The following is a 19,723-nucleotide window of genomic DNA, read 5'->3' as shown; positions in this document are numbered from 1 at the left end:
GAATGTGAGGTCGTTGAAAAACAAGATGGACGTGCTGCCTGCACTGGTGAGGACTCGGAGGGAGTGCCATGAGTGCAGTGATCTCGGTGTTTGGGGGACATGACTCCATGTGGACATCCCGGCGTCTAGTGCGAATGTGGACGGCTTTCTGACTCTTCGGGCGCACAGGGACTGCAGAGAGAGTGACAGCAATCGGTACAACTCTGGTCACATCACGCTAGGGTTGCCAACTGTCCCGTATTAGCCGGGACATCCCGTATATTGGGCTAAATTGGTTTGTCCCGTACGGGATCGCCCTTGTCCCGTATTTGACTGCTACTACTCGGGTTGAGGGGTCTGTCGGGTCGGAGCACCGCGTCCGGCCCCGCCTCACCCGTCCCGACGTAGTGCAGCCCATGGAGTGCAGCAGGCTCAAGGTGAAGGGGAAAAAATTACCCCTTGGATTCCTATTAAATATTTCCCCTTCACCTTGAACCTTTGTCATCTGGTCCTCGATTCCCCTACTCTGGGTAAAATACTCTGTGCATCTACCTGATCTATTCCTCAAATGATTTTATACACCTCTATAAAATCTCTCCTCATCCTCCTACGCTCCATGGAATAGAGACCCAGCCTACTCAACCTCTCCCTATAGCTCACACCCTCTAGTCCTGGCAACATCCTCGTACTAAGAGACACAGGGAACTGGTCGATTAAGAAAAATCACACAGTGTTTGGGCAACTCTCGATTAGAACGTGCGTCAGGGGTTATGGGGAGAAGGCAGGATAATGTACATTTCACTGTACTTTAGTTGGTACATGTGACAATAAAATGACCTTGAAACCCTTGAAACCTTAAAGGGAGAGGCAGATCAGCCAAGACTGAGTGGCGGGGCAGACTTGATGGGCCGAATGGCCTATTTCTGCTCCTATCACTTATGAACATGAACTCAGCTGATCAAGAATCTGTCAATCTCTGCCTTAAAAATATCAATTGACTTGGCGATCACGGCCTTGTGTGGCAATGAGTTTTCTGAAGACATCATTCAGACCCAGGAGAATGCAATTGAAAGGCAGACCGTGAATATATTTAGGAATAATTATGTGGCACTGATTTTACAGCCTTGAAACTATGTCAAGGGATTAGAAAATTGATATAATGAAAATATATATCAATTTATTTACTTTCAGGCCCCTTTGACGCCTTCACTCAGATAGTCTGATCCATAATAATGTTAACCTTTCAGGATCAAAGACTGAAATGCAATCGCAGTGTTTAATCGGGAATTTATCAAGAATTTACTGGGGCAAAATAACATGTCCAAGGCAATCTCTATGTAAATAGAGCAGATTTGTGTCAATTCAGATGCAAATGACAATTGATTGAGGTGCTTGCAAAATGAATTTCAGACTGGAAGCACCAGATGTGAAATACAGGAATGAATTAAAATGTTTGACTACAGTATTAAACACTGAAGATCTGATTATTTTCAAATTTGTTTTTAACGCCATTTTGATTTAACAAGAAAATGCTTCCAAGTCAACAGAAATTGAGAGGATGGTGCCAGGACTCGAGAGTGTGAGCTATAGGGAGAGGTTGAGTAGGCTGGGTCTCTATTCCTTGTAGCGCAGGAGGATGAGGGGAGATCTCATGGAGGTGTACAAAATTGTGAGAGGAATAGATCAGGTAGATGCACAGAGTCTCTTTCCCAGAGTAGGGGAACCAAGGACCAAAAGACATAGATTTAAGGTGAAGGGGAAAAGATTTAATAGGAATATCAAGGGTAACTTGTTCATACAAAAGGGTGGTGGGTGTATGGAACGAGCTGCCAGTGGAGGTAGTTGAGGCTGGGACTATCCCAATGTTTATGAAACATTTAGGCAGGTACGTGAATAGGACAAGCTTTGAGAGACCAAAATGCAGGCGGGTGGGACTAGTGTAGATGGGACATGTTGGTCGGTGTGGGCAAGATGAGCCGAAGAGCCAGTATCCACGCTGTATCACTCTACGATCCTAACTTGAGATGCATCTTCCAAAATACAGGCCAAGCCTCTTGAGATTTCAGTTGAATTATTGTATGCTTGCCTTCATCAGTCGGGACATTGCGTGCCACAGTCAAGAAGTCCTCGAGCTTTATGAAGACTTTGTTAAGCCGCCTTTAATTGGAGGTGCCAAAGCTGTGGTTTAGCTGGGCTTCAGCTGAATTCTTCAACAGGGTGAAACAAAATAGGGTTGAAATCCAGGATGTTCTTCATTGCAGATTGTTTCCGCAGAAGCCTTATATCGTGCGCAAGTTCATGAGAAGAATAGACAGGGTAAATGTACAGCCTTTTACCCAGAGTTGGGGAAATCGAGAGCCAGTGGACATAGGGGGGTGGGAGATTGCAACCTTCATGTGGGTCCGACCTGTTTCGACGAATGCAATCAACCCGGCGTGCACAATCAAATAGAACAAGTTGCCCTACAACTTTAGGCTGTGCACGCCATACGCAAGAAGAAGAAGAAATGGACATAGGTTTAATGTGAGGGGAGGGGGAGATTTTATAAAGTTATCCAAGTGGTAACACAAAAGGTGGTAGATATATGGAACGAGGAGGTAGTTGAGGCATCTGCTATCATTGCGTTAAAGAGACAGTTGGACAGGTACACGGCTAGGACAGGTATTTGAGGGATATGGACCAAACGCAGGCAGGTGTGACTGGTGAAGTTGGGGCACGTTGGTCGGAGTGGGCAAGTTGAGCCGAAGGGCTTGTTACAACACTGTATGAATCGATGACTATGTATCAGTGCAGGAGCATCCTTGAAAATAAGGTCAATGGCATGGAAAAATAATTCTCAAATCCATAATATGTTATTATTATGGTGTAACAGAATATCAATGTTATCACTCCTATCTTGCCAATCCACAATGCCATTTTGCCAAAGCCTATTTATTATCCCAGTAGCTTTGTCAATTATATGTATAATCACCTGCAGATTAACTCATCAGCCATTTGTCTGTGAATATCCTTGTACTGGAATCTTTCATTGGAACAAATCCAGACATCTTTAAAATTAAATATGCCTTCTCGCAATACTCTCTGGGGGCAGGTGAGTGAATTATTAACACTATTTGTACCTCAAACGTGATTAACATTCAGATATCTAGAGGTTCTAGTGTACCAATTAGATAAGGCAGGAAAGATAGACACAAAATGCTGGGGTAACTCAGCGGGTCAGGCAGCATCTCTGGAGAGAAGGAATTCACCCACGACACAGAAATCGTGTTCATAAGTTATAGGAGCAGATTTAGGCCATTCGGTCCATCAGGTCTACTCCACCATTCAATCAAGGCTGATCTATCTCTCCCTCTCAACCCTATTCTCCTGCCTTTTCCCCATAACTCCTGACACCCGTACTAATCAAGAACCTGTAAACCTTCGCCTTAAAAATAACAATCCAAGATTGAGCTGCAAGGCCTAATGGCAACCAGCATGTGCCTGCTCAATTCTCTAATGTATCAAAAATGACCCCAGATGCAGCTATTGTTTTTCATTTCAGATAAAAATAATCTTGAATGAAAATCATTCTGAAAACCCCCCCAGCATTACACTGTACAATTGCATAGCCAGCCAAGATCTGTTGATTAACATGTTTCTCAGATATGTGGCCTGAACACCAATTAAGATAAAACTATTTGAAGGTGACGACCAAAAGTCTGGATTGGTGCCTCTGTGATCTTGTTAGTACTCTAAGTCGTATCCTCGACTTAAAGAGGTTCCCAAAACACCATGGGACAGCCCATGTCCATCCATTCATCTGTCAGCTTTGTGGCCATCAGTGGCTGATTAAGCAGCCATGGCAAGGAAATGACATTAAGAGAATCCAAAGTGAATTCGAATAAAAACCATTGATTGAAATAAATCCTCCCGTGAATGTTATTTAAAATATATGGGAGGTTCTGTTTAAGGACATAGGATTAAGGTGAAAGGGGGATGATTTAATCGGAGTTGGGGGTAGCTTTTTTACACAAAGGGTGGTGGGGATATGGAACGAGCTGCCAGAGGAGATAGTTGAGGCAGGGACTATTGCAACGTTTAAGAAGTAATTAGACAAGTACATAGATAGGACAGGTTTAGAGGATCTGGGCTAAACAAAGGCAGGTGGGACCAATAAAGATGGGGCATGTGGTCAGCAAGGGGAAGTTGGGCTGAAGGGCCTATTTCCTCGCTGCATGACATAATGACATACACCAAGTATGCCATTTTTGTATCTAAAAATCCTCCTAAAATCGAGTTAATGCACTTGATGGCATCGTTAAATAGTCTTTTTAAGCTGGAATAAAAAGTTTGCCAGCAAGCTTTCTGCCAGATGCAGAAGACTTGGTTAAAGTCAAGACGCCCAATCAATTGAGTTTTCTGAAATTACCAATGATTTCTACTTTGTTACATGCACTGCCCGCAGAGTGCGTTTTTTTTGCACCATCTGCTCTGCCTCATAAAATTAATTTCAGTGAAGTTAAAGGATGCATGTTTCAGAAGCGGATTACTGCGTGTACGTGCCGTGGCATTGCCAATTTAGGTCATGCAACCAACGATACATTTCTACCCCCTAATGTTGCATTTCTTTAGGAGATATTGATCATGATGAACATCAAGTGATAGGAAGACTGCAGAAAAATATGCTAATGGATCGTTGCCAAAGGGAATTTAGAAGTGCAAGCTGTTGGAACAATAATAATCTACCTGAAGTCTCCTGGGCATTAACTTGTAATTATTGATCGACTATAAATCTATAACAGTTCATGGCTTCGAAACTATATGGGCTCTGTGTATCTGCGATAAACTGCAGGCATTCCTGAAAGTAGATCTTCACTAAAATATCTATTGGTTCCGATAATGAAAACACACATTTTCAGATCACTGTTTAAAAAGCTCCTTTTGGAAGGTGCATTTTGGTCGTAACTTTTACCCACAATGAGAGCAAGCTGTATTCTCCCGGGCTAATAATAAAATGCCCGTGTTGAAAAGCAAAGAACACACAGGAACGTACAGTTTTGTTAAATTGTTTCATTCATCTGAATAAGGCACAAGTTCATTCAACAAGTACCAAGTCTTTTGAAATATCTGCAATGAAGTTTCCTGGAAAGCCACACAAAGTTCAGCGATCAAGTATTCTGTTCCCAATTTTTTGCGATTCGACTTTTATCAATGATGAATCTTCTTTCCGACACATTGAATGCTCTTTAAAAAAGATTCTCACTAACCATTTTTGCTGGGGGTGGGGTGTGTTTTTTTTTTTAACTCAACCAAAGAAAAACGTATGGGAACAAGACCAGAGAAGTACAACTTACTGAAATAAATCATTGCTTCTCTGTTGCTTACAATGAATGTATGGAAAATGTGAACTCACCACTGTTTTCCATTTTTTTTTTGTTCCACAAACAGCACTTCAAATCATTTCTGATTCTTCCGTCAAAAGAAACTCCTGAATCATGCGCGGGGAACTGATTAATGACCTGAGCTGTGGGTCTAAATAAGATGTCACCATCCTGCCCTGTGACCAGCTGATGGGCCAGCACAGTTTTGGCGCAATATTGCACGATGAAACCTATTGTTTTCTTGCAGAAATGTTTTTTTCACTCCTGAAAGATATCTCCCAAGAAGACTAGTAACTGATGGCGTGGTGAGACCCAGGCACAAACTTGTGGCCCCCATCTCCATGGCGAATGGGTCAACTTGATATCTACTTATCCAAGTAAACTTGGCATTCAACTTGTACCACAATTCAATCGATTGGAATTGTTTTGAACCGGTTTCACCACATGATATTTTGTTCTAAGTTTGGATCAAATAGATATGGAATGCACAAACAAGAAAAAAACTGAAATATACACTTGGGGAAAACACACTGTTGTAATAACTAAAAAAACTGTTGATTTTCTTCTGAAGAGGAGACACCCGCCAACAATCATCATGTTGGTAGCAACACTGTTTTTTTAGATGGGTAAAGTATGAAACAGCATGACAAGGCGAGGAGCTACAATACCAAACGTATATACAGAGACATCCTAATGGCAGTCGATGCAATGTCCAATCGTTCCAGGTGAGTGCTATATCATGAAATGATGCAATTGAGTTAAGATTAAAAATCAAAGAATCAAACAATCACATACAAAAATGCATTAAAACTCTCTTGTCGTTTGCCTGGGTTTTTAGCAAATTGTAAAACATCCAACATTGCAGTTCTGCACTGACATATACTTACAAACAGAGCATCTTCTTCAACGGATTTATACTTTCAGCTCAAGATATTCTTATTAACATAATCCCCGAAAATATTCAATGAAACATTAAAACAAGGACATTTTGAAGCGAATTCCATGAGAAACAAAACTTAAAGAAGAAGACATAATGCACACTTGTTTTTGGAAAAATCAATCCGACTTAAATATGGATGGGTGGGTAATAGAATAATAGAAACTTTCAGTTAGCCTAATCAAGGGTGACATTCAAGATATCTTAGCATTTGATGTGCTTGGGGTGATACTTCTGATGGTTCTAGCTGGTCTTCTCCAGTGTTTATTGTTCATCTTTAACTTTAGATCAGTGAATGCTTCCAGGGAGATCAAAGATTAGGACATCTCGCTAACCCATCATTGTCATGGGTTTTTTTTTTGTATCAAAATTAATTTATTTAATTGCGATCATGTTACAAAACAAAACCGCAGTGACACACCCACCACCATAGTACAAAATCACCAAATTATCTGGGGTTGGGAGATTGCAACCTTCACCCTGTGGTCCACCCCGTTTTGACGAATGCAATCAACCTGGCGTGCACAAACAGAAGATCAAACAGAACAAGTTGTCTTCCAACTTTAGGCTGTGCACGCCATACGCAAGAAGAATATCTAGACACTGAAATTTTCAGACAACTGTGTTACAATATACTAAATAACTACTATACAATGATGTCCCTCTCTATCACCACCCGGGCGCGGATGTGACCACGCAAGCATCTGGCTCGGGCCAGGCCCTCTTCCAGCTGGCGCCGTGACTCGCGGATGGCCAGCTTGGCCAGGCCTCGGAGCAACCCAACCAGGACATCTTCAGCCCTGCCCACTCCCTAGATCCCATCACCAGTCCTCCGGTCACTGACAGCAGAGCCCCTCCTCCCTCCTACCGATCCCTCGTTGTCAGGTTTAGCATGGAGCCATCCAGGTTTCGAAATTAGAGCTCATTTTTACGTTCTCCCTGACCAAAAACCATGAGGCAAAGTTTAAAACAATTTAACTGAAACCTCAACTATGATGCGTGGTCACAGGGCACAGATGGGCGACAAAACCACCATTAAACCACTTGGTGAATCACAAGTTCTAACCGTTAAATTTCCACAGAATAAAGGGCCTGTCGCACTTTCACGACCTAATTCACGACCTTTGCCAAGTTTGCCCAAGACTCATACTCGCAGCATGGTCGGCACAAAGTCGTAGCAGGTCGGGATACTAGTCGTAGGTACTCGTGGCATCAAGTAGGTCGGGGCGTTTTTCTAGCATGATGAAAAATGTCCACGAGTATTACAAAAAGGTCGTGTGATTAGGTTGTGAAAGTGGGACAGGCCTTAATGGATTTATTTTAATCCAATATGAACATTTTACTACGTGTTAATGTAACGTGCCAAACATGTTAGTGTAAACAGGTGTACGTTGAATAGTAGGAAAAGCCTTTCTCTCACCTTCAGTGCAGTAGCTCCCCACATATCCCGTGGTGGAACAGTCACAGGAAACCTCAGCTTCGACCAAAGAGCAAATCCCACCATTTTCACATGGGTTTTCAGTGCAAAGGCCTTCCTTGACCAGCTTCACAAACTGGCTCCCCAAGAGCAACGGTGCAGTGTCCCCATACTTCAAGTCTTCAATATATCCCTTGAAAGGAGGTTTGTCTTGTATGGTGTTCAGAGTTAGCGCGGACTTGCGGATATCCTGCGGGACGCCTCCGATGAACAGGTCGCTGACTATCTTCATGTACTGCCGCTGAGGCTGGACTTCGGCCGACCGCGTTTCGCCGTCCAACACGAGGACGGTTCTCAAGTTGTTGCGTGAAACCATGAGGAAGTGCCACTTGTCGTCATTCACCAGCTTATCCATGCCGAGCTGGGTCTCGAAGCAGTCGATGCTGAACTTGAGCTGGACTTTCCCCTCCGCGATCATCAGCTGCACAAAGTCGCAGTAGCCGCCGTCGTCGAAGTACAGCAGCAGGGCGCTGGAGAGCTCGGTCTTAAACTGGAAGCTGAGATCACTCCGGGTGCTGGCGTCCCACCTGGCGTAGCGGGTCCATAGTCCTGGCGCTCCCGTGAATTCGATGCCCAGGCAGAGTCCCGCTAGCGAACTTAGCAACAGCACGAAGCAGAAGGAATCCATGCTGATCATGATGCCAGGTGCACGCGAGTGCGTAAAGTCCTGGAGTGAACAAGGGGGGGGGGGGAGGGGTGGGGATGGGGGGGGGGGGGGGAAGAACAAAATATATAAAAACCGTTCACTAAAAAAGTGCAGTTTGTCAGTGGGGGATCAAAACTCCACAATGACGGCAAACGCCCCTCCGCCAGGCGATTTCAAAGGTCACGACCACAGTGTCGGTGAGGTCAAATCAAAGGTGTTGGTCCAACAACAGCAGCAGCACGCGGTGCTCAGCCGGCATCAATCAGCTCATTCAGGGCAAACTTCTAATGAGAGGCGATGGCAAATTGTGAATGTGCTGAAGTCTTCAGCGGATGGCTGGCAACCAAACAAGTAAACTGGGATTTCAGTCAATCCTCAACCTGTCAAGACCAATTCTGCCATCTACAGCGAAGAGGCGCAATTTTGGCTGCGATTTGTTTTATTTTTTCAGCAGTTCGCAGATTAATCCTCTCACATCACTTCTTGCACGCCGTGGCTCGATTCCACAGAGGCCACATGATGCCTGAATGCATTGGTCGTTGCCACCATCTCAAAGGAAGCCACGATCAGCCTCACAACCTGTAAAAAAAATAAATTAAAAACACACCATTAAAAAAAAATCCTTTGAAATTTGCATAGTTCTACATCAATCGCATTTTCATCAGACTGTGTGCTGATTGAGCTCGAATATACCGCAATCATAATAAGTAGCTAATTAATTTAGCTCCGATTAGCAAATTTATTCTGTTGCGAAAACCTGTAAGGACAAGGTAATCTGCACAAATGCACAACTCTATCACAGTCCTCTCTGGAAACACATAAACTTCCAATGTGATTGAGACGGTGCAGCGCAGGTTCACGAGATTGATCCCTGGGATGGCGGGACTGTCATATGAGGAAAGATTGAAAGGACTGGGCGTGTATTCACGGGAGTTCAGAAGGATGAGGGGCTATCTTGTAGAAACATATAAAATTATAAAAGGACTGGACAAGCTAGATGCAGGCAAAATGTTCCCAATGTTGGGCGAGTCCAGAACCAGGGGCCACAGTCTTAGAATAAAGGGGAGGCCATTTAAGACTGAGGTGAGAAAAAACGTTTTCACCCAGAGAGTTTTGAATTTGTGGAATTCCCTGCCACAGAGGGCAATGGAGGCCAAGTCACTGGATGGATTTAAGAGAGAGTTATGCCCCTGTCCCACTTAGGAAACCTGAACAGAACCCTCTGGAGACTTTGCACCCCACCCAAGGTTTCCGTGCAGTTCCCAGAGGTTACCGGAGGTTTTTGTCAGTCTCCCTACCTGCTTCCACTACCTGCAACCTCCTGCAACCTCCGGCAACCACCTGCAACCTCACGGAAACCTTGGGTGGGGCGCAGTCTCCAGAGGTTTCTGGTCAGGTTTCCTAAGTGGGACAGGGGCATTAGATAGAGCTCTAGGGGCTAATGGAATCAAGGGATATGGGGAGAAGGCAGGCACAGGTTATTGATTGGGGACGATCAGCCATGTTCACAATGAATGGCGGTGCTGGCTCGACGGGCCGAATGGCCTCCTCCTGCACCTATTTTCTATGTATCTATGATAGTGTAATCTGCACAAATGCACAGCTCTATCAGAATCTGCTCTCTGGAAACAAATAAACTCCAATGCGTTAACATTGCTGCACAACGTGACATTCTGGTCTAAATCTCCATGAGAACAATTCAAACAAACAGAAAGTATCAGAAGCTGAAAAATATCCTCAGCCAAAGATTTCTGAAGCACCATAAAGTGTGTTTGTAAATATCCACTTCCTTGGCTTGATTCCAATTGAGATATATTCCCATTTGCTGGCACCAGGAACAAACTTGCACTTTATATAAATCTGTATGGGTTAGAGAGATGGCCATTATGTCTATGATGACTTCTTGATACTGCAACCAATGAGCCCCACTCTGCCATTCTTTCCTCAAGGACTTGCAAAATAGATTTTTTTTTTTTTTTTTTAAAGCATTTCCTTTTGAAAATGACTCATGCAATTGCTTTCACTACCCAGTGGAATGCACACGTCCAAGAGTTACTGAGTGACAGATGGCGCAACATTTGTCAATACATTTCGCTGTTGGAATCCACGAGGATCCCAGTCTTGCTGGAGTTCTGCTGCTTGATGCAGGGTAATGCCACTGAGAGCCTTTGCCAGGCCACACCTGCCTTACTGATATTAACGCTTCTGATCTCAAATGGATTGTAAGCCTCAGGAGTGGAAGGGGAAAGGGGTAGTAAGCTTTATCAGAATTATTATAGACAATAGACAATAGGTGCAGGAGTAGGCCATTTGGCCCTTCGAGCCGGCACCCGCCATTCAATGTGATCATGGCTGATCATCCCCAATCAGTACCCCGTTCCTGCATTCTCCCCATATCCCCTGACTCCACTATCTTTAAGAGCCCTATCTAGCTCTCTCTTGAAAGCATCCAGAGAACCGGCCACCACCACCCTCTGAGGCAGATAATTCTACGTTATGGCAATAAGTTTAGTTTAGTTTAGAGAGACGGCGCAGAAACAGGCCCTTTGTCCCACCGGGTCCGCGCCGACTAGCGATCCCCGCACATTAACACTATCCTACACCCACTAGGGACAATTTTTACATTTACCAAGCCAATTAACCAACAATCTCTGGAGTGTGGGAGGATAACCGAAGATGTCGGACAAAACCCAGGCAAGTCATGGGGAGAACGTACAAACTCAGGAGAGACAGCACCCGTAGTCGGGATCGAACCTGGGTCTCCGGCGCAGCATTCGCTGTAAGGCAGCAAGTCTACCGCTGCCCCACCTTGACCACCGTGACAAGACATTTTAGTGAGGCCACATTTGGTGTATTGTGTTAAGTTTTGGTCACCCTGTTATAGGAAGGCTGTTGTGAAGCTGGAACGAGTGCAGAGAAGATTTACGACGATGTGGCCTGGACTTTGGGGCCTGAGCTGTAGGGAAAGGTTGAGCAGGCTAGGACTTTATTCCTTGAAGTGAAGAAGGGCGAGAGGTAACCTTATAGAGGTGTAGAAGACAAGGTGAATGCAGTCTTTTACCTGGAGTGGGGGACTCAGAACCAACCAGAGGACATAGGTTTAAGGTGTGGTGGGGAAAGAGTTAATAGAGGCAACTTTTACACCAAGGGTGGTAGGTAGATGGAACAAGCTGCTGGAGGAGAAAGTTATGGGGCAGGTACTAAAGCAATGTTGAAAAACCCTTTTGGATAGGTACATTGATCGGATAGCTTTAGAGGGATATGGGCCGCATGCAGGCAGGTAGGACTCGTGCAGATGGGGCATGTTAGTTTCATGGACAAGGTGGGCTGAAGGGCCTGTTTCCACATTATATGACTGTGATGCTACTCCTTTCTGCTGGCATTAGGCAGCATCCCTCCAGGCCTCTCCTGTCCAAAATCCTATCCAAATGCAGAGCTGCGTAGAAGCTGAGAAGGGAAACGTTCAATGGAGATGCGCAGGGCAAGGTTTTTTTTTTTTAACACAGAGAAAGGTGGGGCCCTGGGATGCATTAAAAATATAGAAAATAGCAGGAGTAGGCCATTCGGCCTTTCGAGCCAGCACCGCCATGCAATACGATCACGGCTGATCATCCAAAGTCAGTACCCTGCTCCTGCTTTCTCCCCATATCCCTTGATTCCATTAGCCCTAAGAGCCATATCTAACTGCTCTCTTTAAAACATCCAGAGAATTGGCCACCACTGCCTTCTGTGGCAGAGAATTCCACAGATTCACAACTCTCCCGGTAAAAAAAAAGTTCTACTTCATCTCAGTCCTAAATAGCCTACCCCTTATTCATAAACTGTGACCCCTGGTTCTGGATTCAACCACTGCCAAGGGTGGTGGGGGTGGTGCCAGACACGGCAGTGAGTTTTCGGTAGGTGCATCGAAGTACATGGAGTAGCGGGAAAGATGGATCATTTACCAACATTTGAGCCCAGTTTAATCTGGCATCATGTTCGGCACAAACATTGTGGGCCAAAGGGCCCGTTCCAATGCTATGTTCTATGCCTACTCTATGACGTGCAGGATGGAACCCTTTGATGACCCTCGGACAATTCGTGATCAGACTTTGCTGGCTTTACCGTGCACTAAACGTTACTCCCTTATCATACATCTGTACACTGTAAATGGGCGGATTGTAATCATGTTTTGACTTTCCGCTGACTAGTTAGCGCGCAACAAAAGCTTTTTTCTGTAGCTCGGTACATGTGGCTACGGGAAATTGGAGACATTGGGAACTGCAGATGCTGGTTTGCACCAAAGATAAACACAAAATGCTGGAGTAACTCAACGGGTCAGGCAGCATTCTTGGGGAAAAGAAATAGGTGGCTTTCGGGTCGTGACTCTTCTACAGAAGTTCTTCTTCCATGACCTTGCATTTCAAAGATGGCCAACGCAGAACTAATGGACAGGCTGCATTATTAAGGACCGTGTATAATAATCACGCTCACACCTTTCTAAAGAATATATTACGTACATGTTTAAGAAAGAATTGCAGATGCTGAAAAAAAATCAAAAGAAAGAACTGCAGATGCTGGAAAAATCGAAAAAGATTTCCAGCAGGCTTGGCGATCGCTTCGCCCATCACCTCCGCTCAGTTCACACTAACCAATCTGATCTCCCGGTGACTCAGCACTTCAACTCCCCATCCCATTCCAAATCTGACCTTTCTGTCCTGGGCCTCCTCCATGGCCACAGTGAGTCCCACCGCAAATTGGAGGAGCAGCACTTCATATTTCGCTTGGGCAGTTTAAACCCCAGCATAGGTTTACAAGATTAATTCCCGGGATGGCGGGACTGTCATATGCTGAGAGAATGGAGCACTTGGGCTTGTACATTCTGGAGTTTTGAAGGATGAGAGGATATCTCATTGAAACATATAAGATTGTTAAGGGCTTGGACACACTAGAGGCAGGAAACATGTTCCCGATGTTGGGGGAGACCAGAACCAGGGGCCACAGTTTAAGAATAAGGAGTATGCCATTTAGAACGGAGATGAGGAAACACTTTCTCTCACAGAGTCTGTGGAATTTTCTGCCTCAGAGGGCGGTGGAGGCAGGTTCTCTGGATGTTTTCAAGAGAGAGCTAGATAGGGCTCTTAAAAATAACGGAGTCAAGGGATATGGGGAGAAGACAGGAATGGGGTACTATTTGTGGATGATCAGCCATGATCACATTGAATGGCGGTGCTGGCTCGAAGGGCCGAATGGTCTACTCCTGCACCTATTGTCTATTGACTTCTCCAATTTCAGGTAGTCCTTGCTTTCTCCCTCCTTCCCCTCCCCTTCCCAGCTCTCCCACAGCCCAATGTCTCCACCTCTTCCTTTCTTCTTCCCGTCCCCCCCCCCCTCCACCCCCACATCAGTCTGAAGAAGGGTCTTGACCCGAAACGTCACCTATTCCTGCGCTCCATAGATGCTGCCTCACCCGCTGAGTTTCTCCAGCATTTTTATCTACCTTCTAATATGTACATAATCTACATTAAATCAGGTCCCAGATGAGAATAAGACCAACTTCACAGTCACTATCTACTAAAAAAAACAATTTTGCAAAGCAGGACTTTCAGCTGAAATTTTCATTTTAAAAGAAATTTAAGGATGAAAATATAATTGCAAGTTAATAATGGCTTTGCTAGATATTCTAGCTTTCTCAACTCATCATCCATCTGCTTTAAAAGTTATTTTCATTTCCTTTGAAGGAAAGACACAATCATCAATTATTAAAGCCATCCATTTATCTCAAGCCAAAGAGAAGTTATCCGGTCTATTTCAGGCTTGTTAGAGCCAAGAACAAAAAGTTTACATGGAAACGCATTGCCCAAAGAACAAAAGACACAAAGTGCTGGAGCAACTCAGTGGGTCGGGCACCATCTCCGGAGAACATGGATAAGTAACGTTTGGCTTTCGCTTTAGAGATACAGCGCGGAAACAGGCCCTTCGGCCCCACCGAGTCCGTGCCGAACAGCGATCCCCGTACACTAGCACTATCCCACACACACTCGGGACAATTTACAATTTTTATCAGAGCCAACGAACCTACAAATCTGCACGACTTTGGAAGGTGTGAGGAAACCCATGCACCTGGAGAAAACCCACGCGGTCACGGGGAGAATGTACAAACTCCATCAAGACAGCACCCGTAGACAGGATCGAACCCGGATCTCTGGCACTGTGAGGCAGCAACTCTACCCGCTGTGCCACCCTGCCGCCATGGGGCAATCGATGGGGCAAAACCAATGAGAGACCAAGCGTAGACTCAGCGACCACTGTGCCAAAACCATTCAACTAGTCTGCACTGATTATTACAAGAGGGCTAAAGCAATCATCACTTTATAGGTGTGCGGGTTAGGTTAAAATTGTGCCCAGCTGTAGCATCCAGTTAATCCGATGCCCTGTCCAACATTCCACTGAAGCCATCATGAAAAGATCAACTTCCCAATGCTCTCCAAGCATTTGTGGCACCTTGCTAACTGTAAATTGGCAAATGTCCACACACACACACACACACAGACACACATCGCAGGCACAACAACTGAAAAGAGATTCATTATATCAAAGGCTGGAACGTGAATTGCAATTTCTCTTTTTCCCTAAGTCTTACCGTCCAAGTGAGCAAGCATAGAAAATGCCAAGGCATATCATTTGAGAAAGCATAACTCTGATGACAGATTTGTTTTACAAACATGTTCCTGGCAGGAAGAGGCACTTAACAAAAAGCCTCACAATCAATTACTTCGAGATAGAATGCTATTGACATTACAGATAAACAGCTATTCTAACGTCCCGCAAACTGCATGGTTTAGCTATGGTTAGATCTCACAGTTAATTCAGACTGATGGGAAGAACTCCCCACTTAATTTTTTGATTGACTCCATGGGGTATTTCTACAAAGGGCCTGTCCCACTTAGGCGATTTTTTAGGCGGCTAGCCTGTCGCCACATGGTTGCCGGGGTGTCGCCTGTAGGGTAGTGAGTCCTCTCCTCAGTCCTCTCCAAAGAGTCGTAGTGTCTTTCTGGTCACTGCTGGATTTTCAACATGTTCGAGAGTATTCCAGGGCAGTCGGTGACATGAACGTAGCTTGACTTCTCCTTCAATATGTCAGCCTGGTTTGGGTCACTATACAACATCCGTCCCAACCCACTGTACAAAATCATATCAATGAGCAGTAAAATAATTGGACTGGAGCAGGAACCACTGAGCAGTATTTACCATAGAAGGACTAAACTAAAAGGAACAAAAATAGCCTCAGACACCACTCACTCACTGCACAGCCAATACAGTCTTCTGCCCTCAGGCCAGAGATACAGGCCACTCACAATCAGGACTAAGAGAGCCATGTCGAGTTTTGTGCCTACATCCATTAGACACATGAATAGTTGATCTATTTATTTATATATTCATGTTTAACATTCTTTTAATGTTTTTATTGCCTATTCTTCATGTATTGTGCATTGCATGTTTTACCTACAGACCACTGTTGGACTGCTGGTATGTGACGTGTGTGGTATATTGTGTTGTGTTGCTGGGTGTATGAACTGTACACACACTGATGTTCTGCACAAATAAAGCTCATTAAATTGAATTGAATTGAATTGACGTAGGTGCTGCCACAGGTTGTCGCCAGGTGACGTTGTTTGTGGCCGGGTGCTGACTTCGGTGAATTCCATTGGCGACTACCTACGTCAACCGGCGACAGGTGCTGGCGACTGAATTGTCCTCAGTTGTCGCCGACAGGGTCATAGCTTGGCGCGGGTGGACGTAGGTCGTCGTCGGTTTTCACCTGTGTGGTCGTAGGTGGACGTCCTAATTTTTTGTCGATAGCTTGCCGTAGCTTGCCGTTGACTAGATGGTAGGTTGTCGTAGACATTGTCATGGGGGGGGGGGGGGGGGGGGGGGTCCAGTCCCCGTTTTTCCGGTGACCTGCTACGGCTATGACAATCGCCTAAAATATCACCTAAGTGGGACAGGCCCTTATGGCATGGGAACAAGTATTGCATCTCAACGTGGACGCAGCCCAGACCATCACACAAACCAACCTCCCTTCCATAGACTCCATCTACACCTCACGCTGCCTCGGCAAGGCCAGCAGCATAATCAAGGACCAGTCGCACCCCGGTCACTCCCTCTTCTCCCCTCTGATAACGGACACCACCAGATTAAGGGACAGTTTGTTCCCAGCTGTTATCAGGCAACTGATCCATCCTACCTCAATAAAGCATTGCTGAACTACTATCTACCTCTTTGGAGACCCGTGGACTATCCTTGATCGGACTTTGCCCGCTTTGCCACTAAAATGTATTCCCTTATCATGTATCTGTACACTGTCAACGGCTCGATTGTAATCATGTATTGCCTTTCTGCTGACTGGTTAGCACGCAACAAAAGCTTTTCACTGCACCTCGGTACACGTGACAATAAACTAAACTGGACTAAAGAATGGCACTACTATTAAGTGCAAAAAGTTACTTGGTACAAGGCTGAAGTGTTGGCCTCGGATATCCGATTTCCTCTCCCTGACCCTTGTCTCGAATTTCAGGAAAGAGTTTAGCAGCATCCTGTTCCATTACTGTTATTGCAAATCCATTATCTGGCTGGGGACCAGGCATTCTCACAATTAAATCTAATCCAGTAATCTGCCGCATCTCTCGAGTATACTGATGATGCACTGGTACTTTGCTCAGTACTCAGGAGGCATTCATAGGAACAAGACCGCTAATGGAATCCCCGCTAAAGGACATCATTGTAGAATTAGATACAAGGAGATATGCATGAAGAAACAGCTTCATGCCCTCCATTATCAGGCTTCTGAACGGTCCTTCCATTCCATAGTGTACTGTTCGATTCACCTCTACCCCATTGCAGACATTATATAGGCAATAGGCAAAAGACAGTAGACAATAGACAATAGGTGCAGGAGTAGGCCATTTGGCCCTTCGAGCCAGCACCGCCATTCAATATGATCATGGCTGATCATCCACAATCAGTACCCAATCCCTGCCTTCTCCCCATATCCCCTGACTGCGTTATCTTTAACAGCTCTATCTCACTTGAAAGTATCCAGAGAATTGGCCTCCACTGCCTTCTGAGATTCACAACCCTCTGTGTGAAAAAGTGTTTCCTCATCTCCATTCCACAGATTCACAACCCTCTGTGTGAAAAAGTGTTTCCTCATCTCCATTCTAAATGGCTTACCCCTTATTCTTAAACTGTGGCTCCTGGCTCTGGACTCCCCCAACACCGGGAACACGTTTCCTGCCTCTAGCCTGTCCAAACCCTTAATAATCTTATATGTTTCAATAAGATCCCATCTCATCGAAAATAGGTGCAGGAGTAGGCCATTCGAGCCATTCAATATGATCATAGCTAATTATCCAAAATTCTCCCCTTATCCCTTGATTATGTTAGCCCTGAGGGCTATAACTAATTCTCTCGAATACATTGGACAGTCTATGGTTTTAGTCTTAGTCTTTTGTCTTTTGAAATCTGTATTCTTCATTCTATATTTTTCCTTTGCTCTATCTATTATATTTGAGCCTGAACTGATTGCATCCATGTATGTACATCTGATTAGATTGCGACATTTAACTGTACCTCGGTACATGTGACAATATTACAGATACTCCCCGAATATTACAGATACTAAAAACGCAGACGGGCTGCTGCTGACCAGAACCGGATTCCTACATGTGACAATATTACAGATACCCGACTTACTCCTGCCCTCTTTTGCTGTTGTGACAGGAAGCTGGCGTGACCCCTTGCCCTCGACCTCGAACTCCTACCTCGACAAAATCCTGGACCCACTGCAGTTTGCTTACCGCCACAACAGATCAACGGTGGATGCGATCTTGCTGGCCCTCCACTCCAATCTGGGCCACTTGGACAACAAAAACTCATATGTCAGGCTGTTATTCATTGATTACAATTCGGCATTTAATACTATCATCCCCTCCAAGCTGGTTACCAAACTCGCAGAACTGAGTCTCTGCGCATCCCTCTGCAATTGGATCCTCGACCTCCTCATCCACAGACCACAGTCTGTTCGTATTGGTGGAAATGTGTCAGACTCGATAACAATCAGCACGGGAGCACCTCAAGGCTGCGTGCTCAGCCCCCTGCTATACTCATGACTGCATAGCCGGTCATAGTGCGAACTCCATCATCAAGTTCGCTGACGACACCACTGTCGTGGGACGTATCACTGATGGGGATGAGTCCGAATACAGAAGAGAGATTGAGCAACTGTCCATATGGTGCCAGCACAATAACCTGGCCGTCAACACCAGCAAAACCAAGGAACTGATTGTGGACTTTGGAAGGAGTAGGAGGGGGACCCACAGTCCCGTTTATATCAACGGGTCGATGGTTGAAAGGGTCAAGAGCTTCAAATTCCTGGGCGTGATCTCTGAAGATCTTTCCTGGTTCGAGAACACTGATGCAATTATCAAGAAAGCACATCAGCGCCTCTACTTCCTGAGAAGATTACGGAGAGTCGGTATGTCAAGGAGGACTCTCTCTAACTTCTACAGGTGCACAGTAGAGAGCATGCTGACCGGTTGCATCGTGGCTTGGTTTGGAGAGGAAGAGACTACAAAAAGTAGTAAACACTGCCCAGTCCATCATCGGCTCTGACCTTCCTTCCATCGAGGGGAATTATCGAAGTCGCTGCCTCAAAAAGGCTGGCAGTATCATCAAATACCCACACCATCCTGGCCACACACTCATCTCCCTGCTACCTTCAGGTAGAAGGTACAGGAGCCTGAAGACTGCAACGACCAGGTTCAGGAATAGCTACTTCCCCACAGCCATCATGCTATTAAACCTGGCTCGGACAAACTCTGAACATTAATAACCCATTATCTGTCATTTTGCACTTATCAGTTTAATTATTCATGTGTTTTGTAGTCAATGCCTATTATGTTCTATGTGCTGAAGCAAAGCAAGAATTTCATTGTCCTATCAGGGACACATGACAATAAACCTGAACTTGACCTTGAACTTCCAGTCACTGATGTTGTTCTATCAGGAAACTGTCCGCGATGGATGGTGTGTAGCGTAGACCAGGACAAGAAGCAAACCTGCTCGGCCCAGAGACCCCCCCCCCCCCCCACACCATCAACAAACTGTGCACTGCAAGGACCAAGAAGCAAGCGGGTAAGATCATCTCTGACCCCTCTCACCCTGGTCACAAACTCTTTGAATCACTTCCCTTTGGAAGGCGACTCCGGACTGTCAAAGCCACCACAGTCAGACATAAAAACAACTTTTTTCCACGAGCACTAGCGCTACTCAACAGCCAAGCG

The 19,723-nt window shown here is 45.2% G+C and overlaps 1 protein-coding gene across 7 annotated transcripts in view; it reads right to left on the bottom strand.

Moving 5' to 3' along the window:
• The window catches only part of nrxn3a (neurexin 3a), a 1,361,409-nt gene extending 1,352,960 nt beyond the window's left edge, over positions 1-8,449 (bottom strand). For all 7 annotated transcript variants that reach the window (XM_055640186.1, XM_055640188.1, XM_055640185.1 and 4 more), the window contains exon 1: positions 7,697-8,449. In XM_055640186.1, coding sequence (XP_055496161.1) covers positions 7,697-8,390 — 694 coding nt within the window. In that variant the 5' untranslated portion in view covers positions 8,391-8,449. The remainder of the gene's footprint in view (positions 1-7,696) is intronic.
• Between the last annotated feature and the right edge of the window lie 11,274 nt (positions 8,450-19,723).

Source organism: Leucoraja erinacea, chromosome 9 (genome assembly GCF_028641065.1).
Source record: "Leucoraja erinacea ecotype New England chromosome 9, Leri_hhj_1, whole genome shotgun sequence".
NCBI classification, from domain to species: domain Eukaryota; kingdom Metazoa; phylum Chordata; class Chondrichthyes; order Rajiformes; family Rajidae; genus Leucoraja; species Leucoraja erinaceus.
Note: the sequence above shows the minus strand (reverse complement) of the source record. Positions and strands in the feature narration are given on the sequence as shown.